The sequence below is a fragment of the Xenopus laevis genome, chromosome 5L (genome assembly GCF_017654675.1).
Source record: "Xenopus laevis strain J_2021 chromosome 5L, Xenopus_laevis_v10.1, whole genome shotgun sequence".
NCBI classification, from domain to species: Eukaryota; Metazoa; Chordata; class Amphibia; order Anura; family Pipidae; genus Xenopus; species Xenopus laevis.
Window position 1 is genome coordinate 168,522,742 of NC_054379.1, and position 27,447 is coordinate 168,550,188.

The window sequence follows — 27,447 nt, forward strand, 5'->3', positions numbered from 1 at the left end:
AAGCTTCTAAAGGTGCTGGGAGCAAACACAGATGAAGGGCCACATGTAAGTTATACCTAATGGGACCCTGGAGTTTGTTATTGCCCTGGAGTGGACACCAAAGATCTGCTTCAGCTTTACTAGAAGATTTCCATCACGTAAGAGATGACGAAGGCCCAAGGGTGAAGTGTGAGTTTTGCTGGCCGTCCCTCCTGAGCTTTGACTTGAGAGCAGTCTCAGTGCCAGAGATGCACACTAACATGCTCACTAACATGCTCACTCACATCCACACTCACATACTCACTCACATGCACACTTACACTCACATGCTCTCATTTTCACACTCACATCCACACTTACATGCTTACTCACATCCATACTCACATGCTCACTCACATTCACACTCACATGCTCACTCACATACTCACTCACATGCACACTTACACTCACATGCTCTCATTTTCACACTCACATCCACACTTACATGCTTACTCACATCCATACTCACATGCTCACTCACATTCACACTCACATGCTCACTTACACTCACATGCTCTCATATCCACACTCACATCCACACTCACATGCTTACTCACATTCACATCCATTCCACACTCACATGTTCACTCACATTGCTGAGAAAAGACTCATTTCATTATATACAGATGAAGCCAATTTGGTTAGTGTGTTTAAGGGAAGAGACACAGGTGGAGATTTGGGAGATTAGTTGCCCGGCTACAAATCGCCTCTTCTACGGGCAACTAATTTCCCTAAACTGCCTTCCTACCAGCTAGAATATAAATCGCCGTCGGAATGGCACTCGGAACATGTGGTTTTCCGAAGTTGCCCGAAGTTTCCTTGTGAGGCAACTTTAGGCGACTTCGGAAAACGAAGAGCTCCAAGTGCCATTCCGCCGGTGGGAAAGCAGTTTGGGGAGATTAATCGCCCGAAGAAGAGGCGATTTGTAGCCGGGCAACTAATCTCACCGAATCTCCACGTGTGTCTCTGCCCTAACACTGAATATCTAAACCCATTTAACCCATTTATCCCATTTAACACAGAAATTGGCGTCACAGTGTCCCATCGAATTAAAACATTCAGTATTGGGTACAATGCGCTTTGTTCTGCTAATGAAAAGGTTAAATGCATTACATGAGCTGAGATGACTTTATATAACACAGTTTCTTCAATTAAACTCGAGTCATGACGCATTTAACTCACAACTTCATCTGTATAAACTGGATCTATAGCTGCTTTATAGTCTTCACCCACAGTGCCCTGTAAAGTTTAAAGGGAAAATAAAGAGATAAAATGCATGAAGCGCACGGAGGGTTAACTTCTTTGTCTCAAAATTGAGAAAATGGCCACAAATTGAAACTCAGGGGCCACACATCACATTTGAGCCATAAATTACACCTGATCTGATGTTCTGAATGTGTTTGAGTAAAAACAGCAGCAAATGGGAATATGGGAGTTGTAGTCCAACAGCAGCTGGAGGGCAGGAGGTTGTACATTCTGGATTGGGGGGCATTGCCGGGGGCCCATTTGGAGGGAGGCTGCAGTGTAACAGGACACACAAGGGAGTGACACACAGCAGAGTGGAAAACTCAGTGTTATTTGCCAGAGCAGTGGGGCATTAATCAAGCGTCTGGGTAAACAAAGGGCTTAGTTCCCCTTGGAGAGGTTTCCAGAGAGGCTGATGGAGGTCGTGGAGCTGAGAGGAGCCGGGTCACTGTCCTTTGTCTTCTATGGGGAATCAGACACCTATAGATTCATTTCTATTGCTATTTGTACTAATATGAATTAAAGGGCAACTAAGCCTTCACTTTACTGCTCTTGCTTTTGAATTTAGCAAACAGACCGGGTTCTTCTGAATGATTCTTCTGAAAGGCTGAATATAGTTACAGTGATGCAGTTGGTCTCTAGGAGATCCATAATCCCATGGGAACCATTAATCACACACCCAAAGTCAGTTTGGCCTCAAGACACTCAGGGCCCCATGCAGATTACTAGTCTACTGCAGTCTCCCCCACCTAATGGTCCTCAGTGGTACAGTCTCAGAAACTCTTCATGTGAAAATGAAGGGTGGTCCAGTCTTTGCTTGAAGTCCCACCCCAAGCCTCATTAAAGTTCCCTCCATTAGAAGATGGGCAGTGGCTCACACAAAGAAGACCATGAAGAAGACCTGCCCAATTTATTATCTTCATGGTGGGATGAGTCAGTATATTTAACAGCCAATGTCTCACTACTGGTGCTCTCAATAGGGACCTCTCTAAAGAGCACAGGCAGCTTCCCCTTGTTGGGGTGCTCTGGGGAACCTCCTGGGCTCAGCCAAAGGATCAGGTCTGATTTGGGGCACCTGGATCTTCCTATTGACTGATCTCAGCAGAGGTTTTTACTCTTTGTTCCCATACATGGTCTCAAAGCAAACTGGCAACTACAGGTCTTAACAGGGGCGTCTAACTGTCATCCTTGACTAGTCACTAGACTGTCTGGTCTCTAGTAGCCCCACAGCAGTACAGCTAATTAGCACCGAGAGAACCCAGGAACCATCAGGAGACCTGATTCTACATTGGTAAAATAAAAGACAGATAAAGGAATATTGATTGAGGTTCCTTGAATTTTGTTAGACTGGGGGGCACGTTGCTCTCAGTGATCACTGACCCAAATATACAGAGCCTTCCATATTTATATATATCCCTAATGGCTCAGAGAAAAGAATTGCCTCTCTCGGCACATCTGAGCCCCTTCAATGACCCCGAGGACTAATAATAAAGTGTCAGGAATAGATTAGAGCCCAGTGATTGATCCCCCTATTGTGAATAGACACACAGAGTATTTCTTCTGCATTTCCCATTAGCCCAGTGTCCACTGACACAAGGGGGGATTAATAGGAAACAAAACCTGCTGTTGGTTATAGTTCCCAAGCCAGAGACTTGTATATAAAGTGCAACATGCGGAGGGCCACACAGGGGCCACACAGGGGCCACACACAGCGACACTGGATAGGAAAGTGCTGAGCTCTGTAATTTACCTTTACATATATACAGTATATATCCTATACCCTAGAATGTGCCCTCGTGTGTGTCTGTACATGTGTGTGTGTCTGTACATGTGTGTGTGTGTGTGTGTGTGTGTGTGTCTGTATATGTGTGTGTGTCTGTACATGTGTGTGTCTGTATATGTGTGTGTGTCTGTACATATGTGTGTGTGTGTGTGTGTGTGTACATGTGTGTGTCAGTATATGTGTGTGTGTCTGTACATGTGTGTGTGTGTGTCTGTATATGTGTGTGTGTCTGTACATGTGTGTGTCTGTACATGTGTGTGTGTGTGTGTACATGTGTGTGTCTGTATATGTGTGTGTGTCTGTACATGTGTGTGTCTGTATATGTGTGTGTGTCTGTACATGTGTGTGTCTGTATATGTGTGTGTGTCTGTACATATGTGTGTGTGTGTGTGTACATGTGTGTGTCAGTATATTTGTGTGTGTCTGTACATATGTGTGTCTGTATATGTGTGTGTGTCTGTACATGTGTGTGTGTGTGTGTGTGTCTGTATATGTGTGTGTGTCTGTACATGTGTGTGTCTGTATATGTGTGTGTGTCTGTACATATGTGTGTGTGTGTGTGTGTACATGTGTGTGTCAGTATATGTGTGTGTGTCTGTACATGTGTGTGTGTGTGTCTGTATATGTGTGTGTGTCTGTACATGTGTGTGTCTGTATATGTGTGTGTGTCTGTACATGTGTGTGTCTGTATATGTGTGTGTGTCTGTACATATGTGTGTGTGTGTGTGTACATGTGTGTGTCAGTATATTTGTGTGTGTCTGTACATATGTGTGTCTGTATATGTGTGTGTGTCTGTACATGTGTGTGTCTGTATATGTGTGTGTGTCTGTACATATGTGTGTGTGTACATGTGTGTGTCAGTATATGTGTGTGTGTCTGTACATGTGGGAGTCAGTATATGTGTGTGTGTCTGTACGTGTGTGTGTGTGTGTCTGTACATGTGTGTATGTGTGTCTGTGCATGTGTGTGTGTCTGTACATGTGTGTGTCAGTATATGTGTGTGTGTCTGTACATGTGTGTGTCTGTATATATGTGTGTGTCTGTACATGTGTGTGTGTGTGTGTAAGTATATGTGTGTGTGTCTGTACGTGTGTGTGTGTGTGTGTGTCTGTACATGTGTGTGTGTCTGTACATGTGTGTGTCAGTATATGTGTGTGTGTCTGTACGTGTGTGTGTGTGTGTGTGTGTCTGTACATGTGTGTGTAAGTATATGTGTGTGTCTGTACATGTGTGTGTGTCTGTACATGTGTGTGTGTCTGTACATGTGTGTGTGTGTGTACATAGTTCAACCTACAGCCAATCACAGCAAGAGAACAGCTGATAGGCCAGACCAGGGTTGCCAGGTTGGTGGTTTTCCAGCCATATTGAGCTACTCATTTAAAGCCCACGTGGGTTTTGAAAGTACAAATTAGCAAAGGTACAGATTTGGGCTACTTTTTGGGCCTTTGGCTTCTTTGTACTTTGGAAAGCAGCCAATGTTTTCTTGCCCTAATGTGCCGAGCCTGTGTCTCCCAGTGAATGTTGGGTAATGTAGTTGTTGTTTGCCGACTGCTAAGTTGAATGTAAGACTACAATACCCAGAATGCAACGGGACTGACTTGTGTAGAAGTCGGGAGTTACCAGATTTTGGCCTCTGTACCCCATTCTCTTAAGCATTCTTGCATTTTCTGGTGACTTTCCTTATTTTCAGACAATTTTGGGGCAAAAATCCTGGTCACCAAAATATCTATAGTTTCACCTGCTTTACTAATATTTATTGAAATTGTGTATTAGGGACTTATAATACCTCCTGGGCCCCTCTGTACTTACACCCCTGATGTCGGAAAAATCTGTTCCATTTTGCTTCTCGGAAATACTTGTGAAACAGTGGAAATTTGAAAAAGGTGTTTTTCCAGATATATTAATTTATTTTTTAGACTTTTTTCTAGGGATGCATCGAATCCAGGATTCATTTCGGGATTCGGTCAGGATTTGGCCTTTTTCAGCAGGATTCGGATTCGGCCGAATCCTTCTTCCCAGCTGAACCGAATCCGAGTCTTAATTTGCATATGCAAATTAGGGGTGGGGAGGGAAATCTAATGACTTTTTGTCACAAAACAAGGAAGTAAAAAATGTTTTCCCCTTCCCACCCCTAACTTGCTTATATGCAAATTAGGATTCGTTCGGTATTCGGCCAAATCTTTTGCGAAGGATTCGGGGGTTTGGCCGAATCCCAGCTTTTTTCACTCCACATGTTCTGCTATTTTTGGGCTACTTTTCTCTGCTAGTTTTGGGCTGGTTTTTTATTTGACTTTGGCTGGTTTTCAAATTAGACCTGACATCCCTGTAACAGACCAACCCAGTCCAACCCACAGCCAATGAGAGCATTAGGGCCTTCACCTGACCAGACCGAGCAGTAACCAATCAGAATACAGATATATTATTTATCTATTTAGACTGTACCAATCAGAATACAGAAATATTATTTATCTTTTTAGACTGTACCTATCAGAATACAGAAATATTATTTATCTATTTAGACTGTACCTATCAGAATACAGAAATATTATTTATCTATTTAGACTGTACCAATCAGAAAACAGAAATATTATTTATCTATTTAGACTGTACCAATCAGAAAACAGAAATATTATTTATCTATTTAGACTGTACCAATCAGAATACAGAATATTTATCTATTTAGACTGTACCAATCAGAATACAAATATTTTATTTATCTATTTAGACTGTATCAATAAGAATACAGGAATATTATTTATCTATTTAGACTGTACCAATCAGAATACAGAATATTTATCTATTTAGACTGTACCAATCAGAGTACAGACATATTATTTATATATTTAGACTGTACCAATCAGAATACAGAATATTTATCTATTTAGACTGTACCAATCAGAATACAGAAATATTATTTATCTATTTAGACTGTACCAATCAGAATACAGAATATTTATCTATTTAGACTGTACCAATCAGAGTACAGACATATTATTTATCTATTTAGACTGTACCAATCAGAATACAGAATATTTATCTATTTAGACTGTACCAATCAGAATACAGAAATATTATTTATCTTTTTAGACTGTACCTATCAGAATACAGAAATATTATTTATCTATTTAGACTGTACCAATATGAATACAGAAATATTATTTATCTATTTAGACTGTACCAATCAGAAAACAGAAATATTATTTATCTATTTAGACTGTACCAATCAGAAAACAGAAATATTATTTATCTATTTAGACTGTACCAATCAGAATACAGAATATTTATCTATTTAGACTGTACCAATCAGAATACAAATATTTTATTTATCTATTTAGACTGTATCAATAAGAATACAGGAATATTATTTATCTATTTAGACTGTACCAATCAGAATACAGAATATTTATCTATTTAGACTGTACCAATCAGAGTACAGACATATTATTTATATATTTAGACTGTACCAATCAGAATACAGAATATTTATCTATTTAGACTGTACCAATCAGAATACAGAAATATTATTTATCTATTTAGACTGTACCAATCAGAATACAGAATATTTATCTATTTAGACTGTACCAATCAGAGTACAGACATATTATTTATCTATTTAGACTGTACCAATCAGAATACAGAATATTTATCTATTTAGACTGTACCAATCAGAATACAGAAATATTATTTATCTTTTTAGACTGTACCTATCAGAATACAGAAATATTATTTATCTATTTAGACTGTACCAATATGAATACAGAAATATTATTTATCTATTTAGACTGTACCAATCAGAAAACAGAAATATTATTTATCTATTTAGACTGTACCAATCAGAAAACAGAAATATTATTTATCTATTTAGACTGTACCAATCAGAATACAGAATATTTATCTATTTAGACTGTACCAATCAGAATACAAATATTTTATTTATCTATTTAGACTGTATCAATAAGAATACGGGAATATTATTTATCTATTTAGACTGTACCAATCAGAATACAGAATATTTATCTATTAAGACTGTACCAATCAGAGTACAGACATATTATTTATCTATTTAGACTGTACCAATCAGAATACAGAAATATTATTTATCTATTTAGACTGTACCAATCAGAAAACAGAAATATTATTTATCTATTTAGACTGTACCAATCAGAAAACAGAAATATTTATCTATTTAGACTGTACCAATCAGAATACAAATATTTTATTTATCTATTTAGACTGTATCAATAAGAATACAGGAATATTATTTATCTATTTAGACTGTACCAATCAGAATACAGAATATTTATCTATTAAGACTGTACCAATCAGAGTACAGACATATTATTTATCTATTTAGACTGTACCAATCAGAAAACAACCAGAACTAGAATTTGTCCTTAAAAAATCTGCAAAGAAAGCAGGAATGTTGGGAATGTTTGTGGGCGCTCGGAGGGACAGGGCGGAATTGAGGGGTTATGTGAAATGGCACAGGGGGGAGACCTTGTTATGTTTCCTCTGTTTTTGGAACTTATTCCTTTGCAGATTTGTGGCTCCGCTTGGTTCTGGTTCTGTGGCCGGGGGGAGCGGCTGATGATATAAATTCTGGGAGTTTTACGAGGAGTCCATGACGCCAGCGAATGCGTCTGGGAAACGCCAGTGACACAAAGCAGCAGAAATAATGTTTCTCCTTATATAGTCACCTGCTCTGTATATGTGGCCCCACTAATCTCACAGTCAGTGCCTGAGATTATCCAAGAGATTATAGTGACAGACACAAGATTATAGGAGCCATTTACTAACAACAGTGCAAAGTGTAAACTCATTTATCAACAATGGGCAGTAACCCATGGCAACCAATCAGATTGCTGCATTCATTGTTCTACTTGCAGCTGGTTTCAAACAGCTCTAATCACTGATTGGTTGCTATAGGTGCATGGGGGGGAGGGAGAGAGGTTCAGAAGTTGATTCTTTACATTGCAGGTTCCACAGCCTGGGGGTCAGACACCCATGTGGCCCCTATAACTCCAATCACAACTCTTCTCCTCTGGAGTCCAGTCCCTGTCAGTTTAAAGGCACTCGCCCTCCAAAGCCGGAAATCTCTGCCATGTGACTAATTAGAGAAATTAGCTGGGCCCCCCTATCATATAACCAGGTGCCCTGGACATGCCGGTGCACAGGGAATAAATCTGTATATAATGTGTGTATATAATCTATAATAACCCAGGCAGTTTTGGTCAGTAACAACTCCCTGCAACTCCCAGTAGTGTTACAGATGTCTCTTTTCTCAGGTGGGTTCTCGCTGTTACTGTTGGAGGAGGGTTAATAACACTGTATCCACCACAAAACAGATATTTGAAGATAACTTGGGTGCCAGTGGCTCTTTATCCCTGAGCGATCGGCTCCTACACTGGCAGCATTGGCACCGCAGGGAATTATCTCTAATTAGCAACTGTCAGCTCTTCTAATTACCCTCATCCTCTCACCCCTCACTGACTATTACTATCCTTGCACTTACCTACTGGAACCTTCCTTCATTCCAGGCCCTCCAGCACCCCCTCCAGCACCAGCACCTCCTCCAGCACCAGCACCTCCTCCAGCACCAGCACTCCCTCCAGCACCAGCACCTCCTCCAGCACCAGCACCCCCTCCAGGACCAGCACCCCCTCCAGCACCTCCTCCAGCACCAGCACCCCCTCCAGCACCAGCACCCCCTCCAGCACCAGCACCTCCTCCAGCACCAGCACCAGCACCCCCTCCAGCACCAGCACCCCCTCCAGCACCAGCACCCCCTCCAGCACCAGCACCCCCTCCAGCACCAGCACCTCCTCCAGCACCAGCACCCCCTCCAGCACCAGCACCCCCTCCAGCACCAGCACCTCCTCCAGCACCAGCACCTCCTCCAGCACCAGCACCTCCTCCAGCACCAGCAGCCCCTCCAGCAAGTGGGAATCACCCTGACACCCTATGGCCAATACTAAAGTTCCAACGGACCTGCTCCACCTCCCAACTGTAACACAGGCCCAAATCTAGGAGGTAAGAACCTTCCCAGGGAACTAAGGGAATTAATGATTGGAAAAGCCTTTACCATCCTACAAATACAGGGGAATATACTGAATCGGGGGGCAGAAGGCAAAGCTCATGGCACCTCCAAATATAAATATAAACGTAAATATAAATGTAAATATAAATATACAGTAGGTAGAGAATGAGCTGAGGTTCCGCTATGTCCAGCAAGGAGCACATCAATCTGTTTTACTTCTGCGGCACAAAATATAAAAAAAAATAAAGAGAAATATACACAGAAAAGCTCTCAGAGAATTCAATTGCCCCCCCCCGTCCATGCCATATTATATATTATATATATTATAACCCAGTTATCAGGGCTGGATTTATAAAATTGTGTTATAATGGGCCACCTGACCCACTTCCACTGACCCAGTTGTGGCCAGTGAGCGACATGACTCCCCAGCTCTCTGCTGCTCTAGGCCCAGACCTTTGTAGCCGCCCACAACATGCAGACCTGCCAGTTATGTCCTGTTATATCCCAGCCATTCCCGGCCCTGTTACCCCGAGAGATCCATATCATTAAGATTGTCTTGTGCCAAAAATGTCAAATTCTTCTCTTTTTTATTTTGTAACCCTTGTGACTAGTTTATTGTAGGAGCCCTGAAATATTGTAAAGTGCCGAGTAGTACTGTAAGAGATACATACCTCCCAAAATTTTGGAAGTAAAAAGAGGGCCAAAAAATTTTTTGTCCCGCACGTAGCGCAGCAATTTTTTGACCACACCCTTTCTGTGGCCACACCCCCTAATTACCATGTTCGTTTTACAAAATTTGGCAGGTTATGAAAGTTTGAAAATATTTCTCCTTATCTAAACTGTGTTTTTGTGTCTCAAAATTGTTACAAAGTATCTTATTTGCACCTGTTAGCTGTTCTGGGCTCTCTGCTAAAAGCCAATTAAGTGAGAAACTTTGTTTCTTTTTCTGGCTGTTCAGTGCAGAGAAAAGAGGGACTTTCCAGTACAAATGAGGGACTGCGGGTTGAGCTGTAAAAAGAGGGACTGTCCCTCCGAAAAAGGGACAGTTGGGAGATATGGAGATATAATGTATAAATGACTGCTGTGATATCTACATATACACACACATATATATATATATATACACACACACACACCTATATAAACACACACATATATACACACATATATACACACATGTATACACACACATACACACATATATACACACATATATACACATATACACACACATATACACATATATACAAACACATATATACACACAAATAAAACCTAGTACATATATACAAGAGCCCTGGCAGGACATAGATGGAGGGTGATTTTATTTGTTTGAGGGGTTCAAGCGCTTTATCCAGTGTGGAAGAAGCAGCTGATTTGGCTCCTGATTATTTGCCCCTGACAACATTATAATTCACTGTCACGGGGGAAACTGAATCCACATGGAGATGAGGGTTCCATTAACCCCACACATGCCAGTAAGATCTTTGCAGAAAAGACATAATGAACATTGCATTAAGCTGGGGATAAGTCAGTGAGATCAGGTGAATTTCTTACAGAATGTCACTGTATATTTAATGTTTATTTCTGATTTATATAAAAGAGCTACAGCAAAGAGTTTATATGTATTGGCTCCCTGCAGTTTGTAGCACAAAAGTCTTTCTTCTACAGCCCTGAGCCTTTTTAATGATCTCAGTGTCTTGTACCTTAACTTTATTGCATCTCAAAACCTGTTATCCAGAAAGCTCCAAATTACAGGAAGGCCATATCCCACCGACGCCATTTAATTGTGTCCTTGTAACAATAAAATAGTAAATTTAATGAATCCTTTTTTTTGGGGGGGTGGGGTTGCCTGATGTGACTGCTCATATTATGACTTATTCCTATTTATATCAGAACAGAAGAAGAAGGGGCGCTGCAGCATTAAGCCTGCTGGATCACTAGTAATTATACAAAGCTCTGTGCAGCAATCCAACAATATGAGAGAATTAATGTCCTGCACCATCTGTTCTGTATCAGGATAAATCTCTCTGATTTACTTTTATATTGTATTTCCCAATCCTAGGGCTGCTCAGAACTCTGATTTCTAGGAACTGGGACATGTGTGTAGGAATGGACTCATCCAGTGGGACATGTGTGTAGTAATGGACTCATCCAGTGGGACATGTGTGTAGGAATGGTCTCATCCAGTGGGACATGTGTGTAGGAATGGACCCATCCAGTCTGACATGTGTGTAGGAATGGACTCATCCAGTGGGACATGTGTGTAGGAATGGACTCATCCAGTGGGACATGTGTGTAGGAATGGACTCATCCAGTGGGACATGTGTGTAGGAATGGACTCATCCAGTGGGGCATGTGTGTAGGAATGGACCCATCCAGTCTGACATGTGTGTAGGAATGGACTCATCCAGTGGGACATGTGTGTAGGAATGGGCTCATCCAGTCTAACATGTGTGTAGGAATGGACTCATCCAGTGGGACATGTGTGTAGGAATGGACTCATCCAGTGGGACATGTGTGTAGGAATGGACTCATCCAGTCTGACATGTGTGTAGGAATGGACCCATCCAGTCTGACATGTGTGTAGGAATGGACTCATCCAGTGGGACATGTGTGTAGGAATGGGCTCATCCAGTCTGACATGTGTGTAGGAATGGACTCATCCAGTGGGACATGTCTGTAGGAATGGACTCATCCAGTGGGACATGTGTGTAGGAATGGACTCATCCAGTGGGACATGTGTGTAGGAATGGACTCATCCAGTGGGACATGTGTGTAGGAATGGACTCATCCAGTGGGGCATGTGTGTAGGAATGGTCTCATCCAGTGGGACATGTGTGTAGGAATGGACTCATCCAGTGGGGCATGTGTGTAGGAATGGACTCATCCAGTCTGACATGTGTGTAGGAATGGACCCATCCAGTCTGACATGTGTGTAGGAGTGGAATCATCCAGTGGGACATGTGTGTAGGAATGGGCTCATCCAGTCTGACATGTGTGTAGGAATGGACTCATCCAGTGGGACATGTGTGTAGGAATGGACTCATCCAGTCTGACATGTGTGTAGGAATGGATTCATCCAGTGGGACATGTGTGTAGGAATGGACTCATCCAGTCTGACATGTGTGTAGGAATGGACTCATCCAGTGGGACATGTGTGTAGGAATGGACTCATCCAGTCTGACATGTGTGTAGGAATGGACTCATCCAATGGGACATGTGTGTAGCAATGGACTCATCCAGTGGGACATGTGTGTAGGAATGTGCTCATAGAGTGGGACATGTATGTAGGAATGGGCTCATTCAGTGGGACATGTATGTAGGAATGGGCCCATCCAGTAGGACATGTGTGTAGGAATGGACTCATCCAGTGGAACATGTGTGTAGGAATGGACTCATCCAGTCGGACATGTGTGTAGGAATAGACTCATCCAGTGGGACATGTGTGTAGGAATGGGCTCATCCAATGGGTGCATGTGTGTAGGAGTGGGTTTATCCAATGGGACATGTGTGTAGGAAGGGGCTCATCCAGTGGGACATGTGTTTAGGAAGGGGCTCATCCAGTGGGACATGTGTGTAGAATGGGCTCATCCAGTCTGACATGTGTGTAGCAATGGACTCATCCAGTGGGACATGTGTGTAGGAATGTGCTCATAGAGTGGGACATGTATGTATGAATGGGCTCATTCAGTGGGACATGTATGTAGGAATGGGCTCATCCAGTGGGACATGTGTGTAGTAATGGGCCCATCCAGTAGGACATGTGTGTAGGAATGGACTCATCCAGTGGAACATGTGTGTAGGAATGGACTCATCCAGTGGGACATGTGTGTAGGAATGGACTCATCCAGTGGGACATGTGTGTAGGAATGGACTCATCCAGTAGGACATGTGTGTAGGAATGGACTCATCCAGTGGGACATGTGTGTAGGAATGGACTCATCCAGTGGGACATGTGTGTAGGAATGGACTCATCCAGTGGGACATGTGTGTAGCAATGGACTCATCCAGTGGGACATGTGTGTAGGAATAGACTCATCCAGTGGGACATGTGTGTAGGAGTGGGCTCATCCAGTGGGACCTCTGTCTAGAAACTGGCCAGATACAGTGGGACATACAGTACTTTGAGGATCTAGGCATATGCAGGGAAATGTTTATTTAATTGAGGAATTATGGGGCAGTGTCTGGTTAAGAATAAAGGCCAAGAAAATGTGACTATTGGAAGCTGAGTAATGTAACTTGTGTTATGAATTGTCCACACACAGTCCAACCTCAAACCCTGCCCAAGCCCTGTGTTATCATTACACCCCCAGATCAAGTCCTGCTCCTAAATGTGCATTTGGCAGTGGGTGAATTAGTTTGTTGTTGATCCGCAGGGAGTGTTGCAGATTTAGGGACTTTCTGCTGATGAATCAGAGTTTCAGATGGTTGGGAGGGATACTGGTGTTCAGATAAATTTAGATGGGGCAAAGTGCCAAAACAGAAGCAACGTGAAATCACTGCTACCGACTCCCACTCCCTGCGTCCTGCGAAGTGACACTTTGTGCTCCTAGAGTGGTAGATACGCGCTGCTGCTGCTGCTGCCTGCAATCCCGTCCAACAGGCCAAGCACATCATCATGTACAGTAGGAGATCATGGGCACATTGACATCCCATTGCTTGGTCTCTGCGCCTGGTCAAAAACCTTGGGCCTAAAGATAGATCCTCCCTATATTTATTATTCTATTGAAGAGGAACTTCCAAGACCAACCCAAAATGTCCACCAGCAGCACCATCATTGACCCCTGCAGGTCCCCCCATGGTGCTTACAATGTACATTTACATGTTTGGGGATATCATTGAGTGTAATGTTAAGTCCTACAGTAGAGTTTAATGCTGAAATGCAGAAATATCCAAATAGTATTTATATGAATGCAGCATGAAAGCCTAATCTGCTGAATAAATGAGAGTGAGAGGAACTGTTCTTGGCCAATGGAACTCCTTCACATTATCAGTTGGAGGATCATTCATGGGATCAACCTGTGCAGTAAAAATAAAACTATACAAATATTTATATCTGGCTAAATATCTGCTGAATGTGCTTCTAGTTCCTGAACTCATTGTCGGGGCATAATCTATCTATGATAAAAGAAAAATCACATTTAGCAGCCGTGGCCATATATTTTTTGTGTAATTAGTGAGAATGTTCTCATCAGAGCCTCTATCAGCTCAGCAGGGGAGATGCACTTGTTCATATAGACTTCTTTTTAAAAAAAAAAAAAAAAGCTGAAGTAAAAAGAATTAACATATTGGTCATTACTCAGGGTGAAAAGGTTATTTGTTTTTAAAACATCTTTTCTGAGTGTTTCTAAGGTAAGAACTGTGAAACTACAGTGTTGTATCATGAAGATGGAGACAGTAGGGCAAGATGGAGACAGTAGGACAAAATGGAGACAGTAGGACAAGATGGAGACAGTAGGACAAGATGGAGACAGTAGGGCAAGATAGAGACAGTAGGACAAGATGGAGACAGTAGGACAAGATGGAGACAGTAGGACAAGATGGAGACAGTAGCACATGATGGAGACAGTAGGACAAGATGGAGACAGTAGGACAAGATGGAGACAGTAGGACAAGATAGAGACAGTAGGGCAAGATGGAGACAGTAGCACAAGATGGAGACAGTAGGACAAGATGGAGACAGTAGGACAAGATGGAGACAGTAGCACATGATGGAGACAGTAGGACATGATGGAGACATAAAGACAAGATGGAGACAGTAGGACATGATGGAGACATTAAGACAGAAGGACACTGAGACTGTAGGGCAAGAGTGAGACAGTAGCAAATAATGTATGACAAGAAATTACATAAATTGGGGGGCATGGAAAATACAAGGCCCCTTTCCAAATATCTGTGTCAGTGATAGAAACATCTGTAAAGGCATAAAGCGGAGAATAAGAGAGCAGGGCTGTGGGCAGTGGTGGCTATTTACTGTGTAACTAAATAATATCAGCACAGAATGATCTAAGCACAGTCCACGTCTCCCTCGTCCTGACAATGAAGTGCCATTGCCCAAGAGCAGTGACCCCCAAACCAGTAGCTCGTGAGTAACATGTTGCTCTCCAACCCCTTGGATGTTGCTCCCAGTGGCCTCAAAGCAGGAGCTTATTTTTGAATTCCAGGCTTGGGGCAAGTTTTAGTTGAATAAAAAACAGTTGTACTGTCAGACAGAGACTCAATGTAGGTTGACAATCCACATAGGGGCTACTAAATGGCCAATCACAGTGATTATTTGGCACCCCAAGTACATATTTCATGCATGTGTTGCTCCCCAACTCCTTTTACTTCTGAATGTTGCCCATGGGTTCAAAAGTTTGGGGCTCCCTGCCCTAGAGCCACTGATTGATGCCCAGATCCAGCAGCTCATTCCCACTTAATCCCCTTTCCTTGTGACCTTTTTCAATTGCACCAGATGTTCCACCAGGGAATTGAACCTGGAATCAATAGTGAGTATTAACAGGTTCCTGCATGTAGTCCCTAAATCCAAATGATTGATCTTTTGTCATCTTCATCCATGTCTAGCAAGAAGAAAGAGAAATGTGATACAAATGTTCTGGCCCCCGAGGAGTTAAAGGGGTTGTTCCCCTTTAAATTAACTGTTAGTATGATGTAGAGACTGATATTCTGAGACAATTTGCATATGGTTTTCATTTTTTATTATTTGCGTTTTTTGAGTTATTTCGATTTTTATTCAGCTCTCCAGTTTGCAGTTTCAGCAATCTGGTTGCTAGGGTCCAAATTCCCCTAGCAACCATGCATTGATCTGAATAAGAGACTGGAATATGAATAGGAGAGGCCTGAATAGAAAGATGAGGAATAAAAAGTAGCAATAACAATATATTTGTAGCCTTACAGAACATTTGTAATTTAGATGGGGTCAGTGACCCCCATTTGAAAGCTGGAAAGAGTCAGAAGAAGAAGGGAAATAATTCAAAAACTATAAAAAAGGAAAAATGAAGACCAATTGAAAGTCGCTTAGAATTTGCCATTCTATAACATATTAAAAGTAAATGACCCCTTCAGGAGAATATAACGGAAGGACAGTATGACACAGACAGACTACGGGGCTATGGGTTATAGTGGGGTTATTCCAGCACATGATGGATTGTACTTGGATCCGACCCTTCTGATTCTTATTGAGCCTTCAGCAAAGGAGCTAAATATAGTGGGAGAAACCCAAACACTGGAATCAGAACTGAGAGGAGACGGTTTTGGAAAGGAACCAACTGAGAGTAGCCGCGACTGTAATGGTGATCCATCAGATCTGGCTTTTTGGGAATTTTCCATGACTTTTGCCAGGATTTTTGCTCCTTGAGTTGAAAGGAGAAATAGTGGAGTCAGAACTGGCCCAGCGCATTTCATACCTATAGGGGCTCATCCTTGGGGAACTTATAGACGTCTGGTGTTGTACCTTTCTAACAATTAAAATACACAAACCCTCAGACACTTGTGTTCAGACAAGGTTACACACACATAAATATTGTATAGGTTTGAAATCAAACACATGATACAAATACTAAATAAATGTTACACCCAATGTTTGTCATAAACAGCGATTGTTTCAATATGTCAGGATTTAGGCTCCTTATAGAGAAACAATGTATCACAGTTCCACTTATAGAGGAATAGAGAGAGAGAGAGAGAGAGAGAGAGAGAGAGATAAATAGATAGATAGATAGAGAGAGAGAGAGAGAGAGAGAGAGAGAGAGAGAGGATAAATAGATAGATAGATAGATAGATAGATAGATAGATAGATAGATAGATAGATAGATAGATAGATAGATAGATAGATAGATAGATAGATAGATAGATAGATAGATAGATAGATGATAGATAGAGAGAGAGAGAGAGATAAATAGATAGAGAGAGAGAGAGAGAGAGAGAGAGAGAGAGAGAGAGAGAGATGATAGATAGATAGATAGACAGACAGACAGACAGACAGACAGACAGACAGACAGACAGATAGATGATAGAGAGATAGATAGATGATAGAGAGATAGATATGAGAGAGAGAGAGAGAGAGAGAGAGAAGATAAATAGAGAGATAGAGAGATAGATAGATAGATAGATAGATAGATAGATAGATAGATAGATAGATAGATAGATAGATAGATAGATAGATAGATAGATAGATAGATAGATAGATCTTTTTATAGAGAGAGAGATAAAGAGAGAGAGATTGATAGAGAGGGAAAGGGAGAGATAAAGAGAGAGAGATAAAGAGAGAGAGATTGATAGAGAGGGAGAGAGAGAGATTAAGAGATAAAGAGATAAAGAGAGTTTATAGAGAGAGAGAGATACAGCTGTAGATGATAGCTATATAGTGGTTTCTAATGAAATCGAGTGTTACAGGAATTTGATGCAATCAGCTAATAATAAATACAGAATAATGGTTCCTGCTGGTAAGTCGTTAGAAACCCAAATAACATTCCTGTTGCAAAGGGAAAGATTCTATTGGTTTGTATGACTATGAGTCAATGAGAATATTAAAGTAACAGTAAATGGGGGGCCCTGTTGGTACCTCAGGGGCAGCAGTGAGACTGCCGAGAGACTGACACCCCAATGTTCTTGGATCATTATACACAGGAATCGTCTCACATTTCTCCCGATTTCATAAAATATCTTTCAAAGTGGATACACTTATCTGGATTATTTTGCATTGTTTCAGGAGTCAGAAGCAGCAGTGCAGAAGATATAACCAGCCAGAGAGATGCATATGAATTTAATCCCAGGGATAATGTGTTAGGAATGTATATTGGGAAGCTGAATTCTCTTCCGCTATATATTCTCCCAATAACGGGAGTATTGGGAACAGAGGAAGGGAAAAGAGCAGACGTTTGTGTTGTCATTGAGACAGTAGCCAATGTTCCCTGTGTATTGGGAGACAATGTTTCTATGACTTTCTCCTCTGGGAACAGAACAGACGCCATTTATATCAGTCACTTGTCAATAAAACAAGTAAATCAATGGCGGTTTTATGGGAGTCTCTTGTTATTTATCATGTCTGGGTTCTGAGTGCAACTCAAGCCTATTTGATTGGCTGTCAGCAGGAATAATGTTGCACCCAATCATTTGTTTTGCTCCTGGTTATTGTGTCATTGTCTTGTCACTGGGATTAATGGTCATTGGTGGGGAGGAAAGGAGATCTCACCATCAGTATAGCAAGGGGTTCTTTACTGTAAGGACAGTCAGGTTATGGGATTCCCTACCAAGAGAGGGGGAATGAGTGATTCATTGGTGGGGAGGAAAGGAGATCTCACCATCAGCATAGGAAGGGGTTCTTTACTGTAAGGACAGTCAGGTTATGGGATTCCCTACCAAGAGAGGGGGAATGAGTGATTCATTGGTGGGGAGGAAAGGAGATCTCACCATCAGCATAGGAAGGGGTTCTTTACTGTAAGGACAGTCAGGTTATGGGATTCCCTACCAAGAGAGGGGAATGAGTGATTCATTGGTGGGGAGGAAAGGAGATCTCACCATCAGCATAGGAAGGGGTTCTTTACTGTAAGGACAGTCAGGTTATGGGATTCCCTACCAAGAGAGGGGAATGAGTGATTCATTGGTGGGGAGGAAAGGAGATCTCACCATCAGCATAGGAAGGGGTTCTTTACTGTAAGGGCAGTCAGGTTATGGGATTTCCTACCAAGAGAGGGGAATGAGTGATTCATTGGTGGGGAGGAAAGGAGATCTCACCATCAGCATAGGAAGGGGTTCTTTACTGTAAGGGCAGTCAGGTTATGGGATTCCCTACCAAGAGAGGGGAATGAGTGATTCATTGGTGGGGAGGAAAGGAGATCTCACCATCAGCATAGGAAGGGGTTCTTTACTGTAAGGACAGTCAGGTTATGGGATTCCCTACCAAGGGAGGGGAATGAGTGATTCATTGGTGGGGAGGAAAGGAGATCTCACCATCAGCATAGGAAGGGGTTCTTTACTGTAAGAGTTTAGGGAATTTGCTACTATAGATAAGATAAATTGGTTTCTTTACATTAGACATCAGTAAATGTGAATTAAGTGTAAGTTGGAGGTTGGGAAATGCCCCAGTGTAGGGTGGGATTGGGTGACTGGGTGCCTTGGCCTGGGGGTGACTGGGTGCTGTGGCCTGGGGGTGACTGGGTGCTGTGGCCTGGGGGTGACTGCTCGTTTGTGCCTCAATATAATGAGGTTGCTGTGAGTTCAGTCAATAAGACAGGAGCCGGCAGTTCTCTACTTGGTGATTTAGTTAATATGATCAGAAATTGCTGCGTTTAAGTAAATTGCAAATTAAATCAACTGTGGGCCAGATTTATCAAACACTCTGTTGTTCCCTCCCCCCGCTGCATTTCAGCTACAGACATTAGGGCTCATTTACAGTCCAGCCAAAATGGACGCAGCCGTTGCAGTTGGTCATAGTTACTTTGGGTGCCTCCTCCTTATTCCCAGTCCTATACAAGTGTGTCTATGGCTGCAGGGGAACCTTGGAGTTGGCCACAACTACATTCAAATTAAGGGCCATTGTGGGTAAAAAATAACATGACAAGTTGTGTCTGGATTTGCGTCTTGCTCACTTTGCTCCTAATTGACGTCAGTGTTTTCACATATTTGTTTTTTTTGCACTTATGGAGTTTTAGTGCAGATAACTAGTTCCTCGGATCCTGACGCATCTCTTGTCCCTTCCCCCAGGTTATGGCCATGCAGCACCCAGCACGGATGGAGGCAAAGTCTTCTGCATGTTTTACGCCCTACTGGGAATCCCACTCACCTTGGTCATGTTCCAGAGCCTGGGCGAGAGGATCAACACCTTTGTCAAGTATCTCCTCCACCGTATCAAGAAGTGCCTTGGCATGAGACGGGCTGAGGTCTCCATGGCCAACATGGTCACCATTGGGTTCTTCTCTTGCATCAGTACCCTGTGTATCGGGGCTGCTGCTTTTTCTTGCTATGAACAATGGAGTTTCTTCCACGCCTACTATTACTGCTTCATCACGCTGACCACTATTGGGTTTGGAGACTACGTGGCCCTGCAGAAGGACGCGGCTCTACAGAATATGCCCCAGTACGTTGCCTTTAGTTTTGTCTACATTTTAGCTGGGCTCACGGTCATTGGCGCATTCCTCAACTTGGTGGTACTCCGTTTCATGACTATGAATGCCGAAGATGAGAAGAGAGATGCCGAGCACCGGGCTTTGCTCACCCAGAATGGTCACTCCAGCATTCACACCACCGACACCAGCTCTTCATCGGGTGGATTTCGGAACGTTTATGCCGAGGTGCTCCATTTCCAGTCCATGTGTTCTTGTTTATGGTACAAGAGTAGAGAAAAGCTCCAGTATTCTATCCCAATGATCATCCCTAGGGACCTTTCCTCTTCAGACACTTGTATAGAGCAGGGGAACCTCACCCCGGGCAGGTGCATAAGTACGCCATCTAATGGGTGCATCTGTAACACCCAGCACTCGGCCATCAGCTCAGTTTCTACTGGACTCCACAGTCTCTCCACCTTCAGGGGGCTCATGAAGAGGAGGAGTTCTGTGTAGGGGGATATTCCTTGCTGGGATCAGAGCATCTACAGCAAATCTAGTGTGGGGCCATTGCAGGAAATTGCCGGTCAAATTCTCCATTGATAATTTATGTCCATTTGTCTGTTCCAGTATTGTGTGTCCATCTTGGAATTTTTTAAGGTCCAACACTGGTCTGTAGACCATATTTGATGCCATAGTGCAAGTCTGTCTGACAAGGGTCCATATCATTTTCTAGGCTTGTGCTTCCGGCCAAATGGAAGAAGATCATCAGGACTGTGGGGCCACACACAAGCCAATAGGCTGCTAATGTAATCCAGTGAGGCATTGCCAATAGCTGATTTCTAAACCTTGAATTTAACTTGTTCCTCAGAGAACATTACAGACTGAGATAAGCATGGGCCCCAGTTTGATTGAAACCCTCCATATCTCAGGTAATGACCAGCTGGCCTATCCACTTATTGACCGTCTCACCTCTGAGTAACTGAGGTGAGACTGAGTAATTACTAAACTCCGCTCCTACACAGTGGCTGCTGGTGAGAGGTACCTAAGGCTGGCAGGCAGAAGGTAAAGCAAGGAGAAAGCCCAGATACCATCAGGAGCAGCACAACCTAGTGTTCCTTAAAGCAGAGTGCAATGCTTGTGCTCCTTCAGTCAGTCTAAAGTAGGGGTTCTAAAATCTTGGATTCATAAGCCCCTGTATCATTCAGCATTTAGGCTAGGGTTACCACTTTCCCCCCCCCCGACGAACTTCGAGGGGAGGTGGGGCCGTGACATAGCAGTGTGCGGGACTATGACGTGATGGGGTAGGACTGTGAAGTCGGGGGCGGGGCTATGATGTGGCGATTGGCTGATCATCTCGTCAGTCTCAGGAAATCCTTTCCAGTTTTGATAATTTGGAAAACCCGGGCAGCCAGATTTGACCTGAACAGTCCTTCAAAAAACCGAGCTGCCCGGGTCAAAACCGGGCCGTGCTCACCCCAAATCTCCCCCTAACTGAGCTTCAGGCTGGGCCTCCTTAGCTCATAACAAGGTTACAGATATATAGAAACATTGTGGTAACAGTCACCTGCTATATTTCCAGTGGTACCCAGGGTACAAATAAGCACTCACCCCAAATCTCCCCCTAAATGACCTTCAGACTGGGCCCCCTTAGCTCATAACAAGGTTACAGATATATAGAAACATTGGGGTGTCACTCTGCTGAAGTTCCAGGGGTACCCAGGGTACAAATAAACTCTCACCCCAAATCTCCCCCTAACTGACCTTCAGACTGGGCCCCCTTAGCTCATAACAAGGTTACAGATATATAGAAACATTGGGGTGTCACTTTGCTAAAGTTCCAGGGGTACCCAGGGTACAAATAAACACTCACCCCAAATCTCCCCCTAACTGACCTTCAGACTGGGCCCCCTTAGCTCATAACAAGGTTACAGATATATAGAAACATTGGGGTGTCACTTTGCTAAAGTTCCAGGGGTACCCAGGGTACAAATAAACACTCACCCCAAATCTCCCCCTAACTGACCTTCAGACTGGGCCCCCTTAGCTCATAACAAGTTTACAGATATATAGAAACATTGGGGTGTCACTTTGCTAAAGTTCCAGGGGTACCCAGGGTACAAATAAACACTCACCCCAAATTTCCCCCTAACTGACCTTCAGACTGGGCCCCCTTAGCTCATAACAAGGTTACAGATATATAGAAACATTGGGGTAACAGTCACCCTGTTATAGTTCCAGGGGTACCCAGGGTACTAATAAACACTCACCCCAAATCTCCCTCTAACTGACCTTCAGACTGGGCCCCCTTAGCTCATAACAAGGTTACAGATATATAGAAACATTGGGGTGTCACCCTGCTATAGTTCCAGGGGTACCCAGGGTACAAATAAACACTCACCCCAAATCTCCCCCTAACTGACCTTCAGACTGGGCCCCCTTAGCTCATAACAAGGTTACAGATATATAGAAACATTGGGGTGTCACCCTGCTATAGTTCCAGGGGTACCCAGGGTACAAATAAACACTCACCCCAAATCTCCCCCTAACTGACCTTCAGACTGGGCCCCTTAGTTCATAACAAGGTTACAGATATATAGAAACATTGGGGTGTCACCCTGGTATATTTCCAGGGGTACCCAGGGTACAAATAAACACTCACCCCAAATCTCCCCCTAACTGACCTTCAGACTGGGCCCCTTAGCTCATAACAAGGTTACAGATATATAGAAACATTGGGGTGTCACCCTGCTATAGTTCCAGGGGTACCCAGGGTACAAATAAACACTCACCCCAAATCTCCCCCTAACTGATCTTCAGACTGGGCCCCCTTAGCTCATAACAAGGTTACAGATATATAGAAACATTGGGGTAACAGTCACCCTGCTATAGTTCCAGGGGTACCCAGGGCACAAATAAGTACTCACCCCAAATCTCCCCCTAACTGACCTTCAGACTGGGCCCCCTTAGCTCATAACAAGTTTACAGATATATAGAAACATTGGGGTAACAGTCACCCTGCTATAACTCTAGGGGTACCCAGTAAAGAACAACCTCAGCAGTGGTACATTTGGGGCAGACCAACATGCACCCTAAACATACAAATGATGCTTTCTTGTTACACATTATAGTAAGTGGCTGTAGAAAGCCGACTCACAGCATCCATGGAGTTAGAAAGCAATTCTATCAGATCATCTGAATATATGGGGGGCACCATTGTTATTCTCTAAACCATTGGTAGAGTTTACCCAGAGGAGTTCTGTAGCTTTGCACAAGGGATGATAATGGAGAGAAGACAATACCACATTTGTTTATTGGGCATTAATAAATCAGCAGACTGATCAGCAGAAGCAAATACAACAAGAATAGGCAATATGTATTTATATGTATGTCTGTCTTAAATGGCCACCCTTCATCCAGCGGTTCCTGGTCTCATTTAACTTCATTGAAAACTGGGCACTGTCGTTACATTTCCAGCTGCTCTTCATAAACCACTGTATGTGCTTTGCCAGTGACCCTTTGGGGTTCTACAGGGAAAAAGACTATCAATTATCCTTGGGGTCTTTGAATTGGGGTTTCTATGGCTCTGCACATCCCAATGTGGTTCCAGTGCAGATCTCTGTACTAAATATATTGTATATAAGTTAGAGAGAGAACGTATCTTGAATATAAATAGTATCATCTGACTAAATGTGTATATATACAGACCTATAAATATCTATAAATAACTTCCGCTGTAACGTATTGCATATAAAAGGCAGAACTCTGTGAATGAAGATCCGGCAATGCCAAAAGTGTTGCTGAACCCAGAGGAGATGTTAAAGTTATTGCATTCCAATGGAGCGAGGCCTGGCTCCCATGCCAAAGTATATTTGTACTACTGATCATTTTACATAGAGACGCAAATAAAGACCCTTTTAAACCTTCTTAATACTTTTTTTGTTTTTTGTCCATGTTTGAATGTACAAATTCCACTGGGAGGAGGGAGATGGGACTGTAGTTAAGGTTTCCATACACTGGAGCAACTTTCTTTTCTTTCATTCATTGAGGCCAATGAGCCTCTTCACTATCTCATCTAATGATGCACTGACTAACATGGGGCATTGGCCATGGTACATCACCATAACTGCCAGTTATGGTATCAACTGGCAGTTAGGCATGTTAAAAAAAGTTAAAAGGTTGAACTTGATGGACGTGTGTCTTTTTTCAACCTAACTTACTATGCTACTATGTTACTATATTGATTGGGATTGTCCCACCCAGTGTACCTGTACCAATAATTACACATTTTCTTCAACTTTATTAGCGGGAACAGATGGGTCTAGTTCAGCCTTCTTAAGAGCAGTGTTGATATGGACATGTTTTGTTGAAGAGGGAAACTTCCAAAGGAAGAGCAAAGGATGAATCTATGGGAAAGCTCTGAAGGAAGCTCAGCAGCACAAAGTTGGGGTAGAAATGAAGACATAGAGTTGAGGGAACAATTGATGAGTGGAGAGGACCATAGGGATTTCAGAGTCATTGACATTATCAAAAGGAAGGAAAAAGGGGTGTTTCCATGGGGTTTCCTCCACATACATTCTGTAGACCCTTCACAAGATTACTCTGGACATGTAAGGGTTCAAGGAAGTCAGTACTGGAGAAATTAATGTATCAGGACCAAAGAAATGGAGGAAGAGAGGAAAGATCAGTTAGACTGAAAGTTGACTAGGGTTGGTAGCTCAGTAGCATGATTATGAATATTGGTGGGAGGAGTAGGTGATTGAGGAGAATATGAGACAGAAATGTAAATGTGATGATCAGAAAGAGGGAAGGATCACTGTTAATGAAAGAGTTGGACTATATATGGGATGATGTGTCTGTCCACTTATGGAGATGTTGGGGTAAGATGAAGAAAGGCCACGGCTGGGAAAGATCATCAGTTTGGCATTTGAAACTACCAATGTGAATAGTAAGCCTGTAAGTACAGAAGAGGAATTCATGCCTGGAGGTATCAGAGAAGGAGCTGAGGGTGATCTGTAAATAAAGAGCACACATAGAGAGAGAAGGTGGAAGGTCTGAACATCATGAAATGGCTGGAGGGATAGAAAAGTGTTAGAAATGGCCACAAGAAGAGAGTAGAATTCCTCCTTTCCCACCATGGCCACTTATGCAAGAGGTGAGAGAGAAGAGAGGCCAGAAGATCAGAGAGCAGCCTCAATTGCAGTATCGTCCTGAGAGAGATGAGTTTTGGGGGGACAGATATGAAATAATGTTGAACACAATATATCAAGGACTTGTGTAAGTTAGAGAATGGGTGTGGATAAGAGCACAAGAAAAGGAAAAAAGATAGTGAGAATGTGAATAAATTTAAAGGAGAAGAAGAACAAAAGGGACTGAATAAAGGTGAAGAGTAGAAAGCAGGTTTGTGGAGATATATTAGTAAAGTTATTTTCTTCCATGGGAATAACTGAAGGATAAAGGTTCAGCAGAAAGTTGTAGAGTGGGTCTGTTGGGAGATGTAGAAGGGAACAGGGATGAAGATGGTTGAACAGAACAATGACAAAGAAACTACCACTGGAAGAACTGAGCAAACATGAAAAACAAACATGAGTAGTGTGTACATTGCTTGCAGCTCTGGAGCAGGTAACTACTAATGGCCAATGCAATAAATCTTCCCAGCTGCCAACGCTCCTGAGCTTCTAATTGCCAGTGCCTTCTATCAGCCACGGCTCTTAACTCTCCATTAGTTCAGCAGAAGGCAGCCAGATAGCAGGGCTGTCCTTGTTGAACTTGTTCATCTCCTGGAAATCATTCCTAGAAATGGATCGACATGCTCTCCGTCTTGAGTGTCTAACCTTATAGGGAGCCGGGCACTGCTGGGGGGGATTAGCAGTGATTTCACTTCATTAATCAACAAAGTGATGACCCAGCGGTGGCACCGGATGAGAGCAGGACACTTGATTAAAGATAAAAATGGACTGTATGAAGGGAAGAAAGTATGTTCCAATAAAATTCAGAAAACCAGCAGAGATGCCAACTAGTCACCCTACTTGATACTGACACCTTCATTATTTTACTGATTCCAGATATAAAATCTACTTCTCCCCATTTATAATGTCACACAACCTGGGAACCTTCTCTGGAGTCTACACTGCCTCACACTACATCTCTACTTACTGAGGGGCATCCACAAGACCCTAGTTATACCCTAATCTTTTATTCACTGAGAAGTTTGGGTCACCTGATCTTTCCAGTCCCAGTAGGATTCCACTATTGTCTACCCAAGGAAACACCACCCTACCACATAGGTTCCTGATTCTTCTATACCTCCGAGGATACACATAGGGGCAAATTTACTTATGGTTGAATATCGAGGGTTAATTAACCCTCGATATTCAACTGCCGAATTGAAATCATTCGACTTCGAATATCGAAGTCGAAGGATTTACGGCAAATAGTTCGATCAAACGAAAAATCGCTCAATTCGAAGGATTTTAATCGATCGAACGATTTTTCTTTGACCTTAAAATTGTTCCAAAGCCTTTGGGGACCTTCCCCATAGGCTAACATTGACTTCGGTAGGTTTTAGGTGGCGAACTAGGGGTCGAATTTTTTTTTAAAGAGACAGTACAGTTTTTTTTTATTCTATTCCTTCACTCGAACTAAGTAAATGGGCCCCATATAGTTGGGGGCAACTGTGGGGAAAAATATATTGTCCCTGCCCCAATGCCCAGCACTTTCAGACTAAATACACACGCAGCTCATATATGACTGGGGGTGTCATGGTGGACAGTGTCATCAAGTACAGTCACATAGTCATTGTATTAGTGAGGCCATGTGGCTGGTATGTTGGTATTGCATTTAGGAACTTTACATCTCACAAGGGACATCACTTTAATACATTTAGTCTTTTCTGTAAGAACGACCTACTGTAGATCCCATTAGCTTTCAAATCAGAAGAAGAATTGAAAGTATCAATATCTGATATTAAAGACTGCTCTTAAGAAAGACAGAGAGGTAACATATTTAAACCTGTAGCTTTCAGCAATTGGAGAGACCTGTAATAATTTAATTTGGAAATGGATTTAGTGCTCCTTTATAACTAGGTTACTACAGGCCAATATCATTAGCTGTCACACCACAGAAGCACAATGCTATTGACTGCATATTGAACGAATCCTTATCCAGTTTGATTGAGTGGGATTTGCCTAAACCAATAAAAAAAAGATGTTGGACATGATCAATATTTCAGCTCCTGGGAGAGAGAAGCCTTTGACTGCAAACAAATGAATATAGTTAGCAACACAATGAATAGATTGCAACCACCGACTGTCTCTTT

The 27,447-nt window shown here is 42.6% G+C and overlaps 1 protein-coding gene across 1 annotated transcript in view; it reads left to right on the forward strand.

Annotated features, from left to right (window-relative positions):
* LOC108717275 (potassium channel subfamily K member 3) overlaps window positions 1–21,803 on the forward strand; it is a 31,339-nt gene extending 9,536 nt beyond the window's left edge. The window contains exon 2 of the mRNA XM_018264158.2: window positions 19,792–21,803. Coding sequence (XP_018119647.1) covers window positions 19,792–20,645 — 854 coding nt within the window. The 3' untranslated portion in view covers window positions 20,646–21,803. The remainder of the gene's footprint in view (window positions 1–19,791) is intronic.
* Window positions 21,804–27,447: the final 5,644 nt, after the last annotated feature.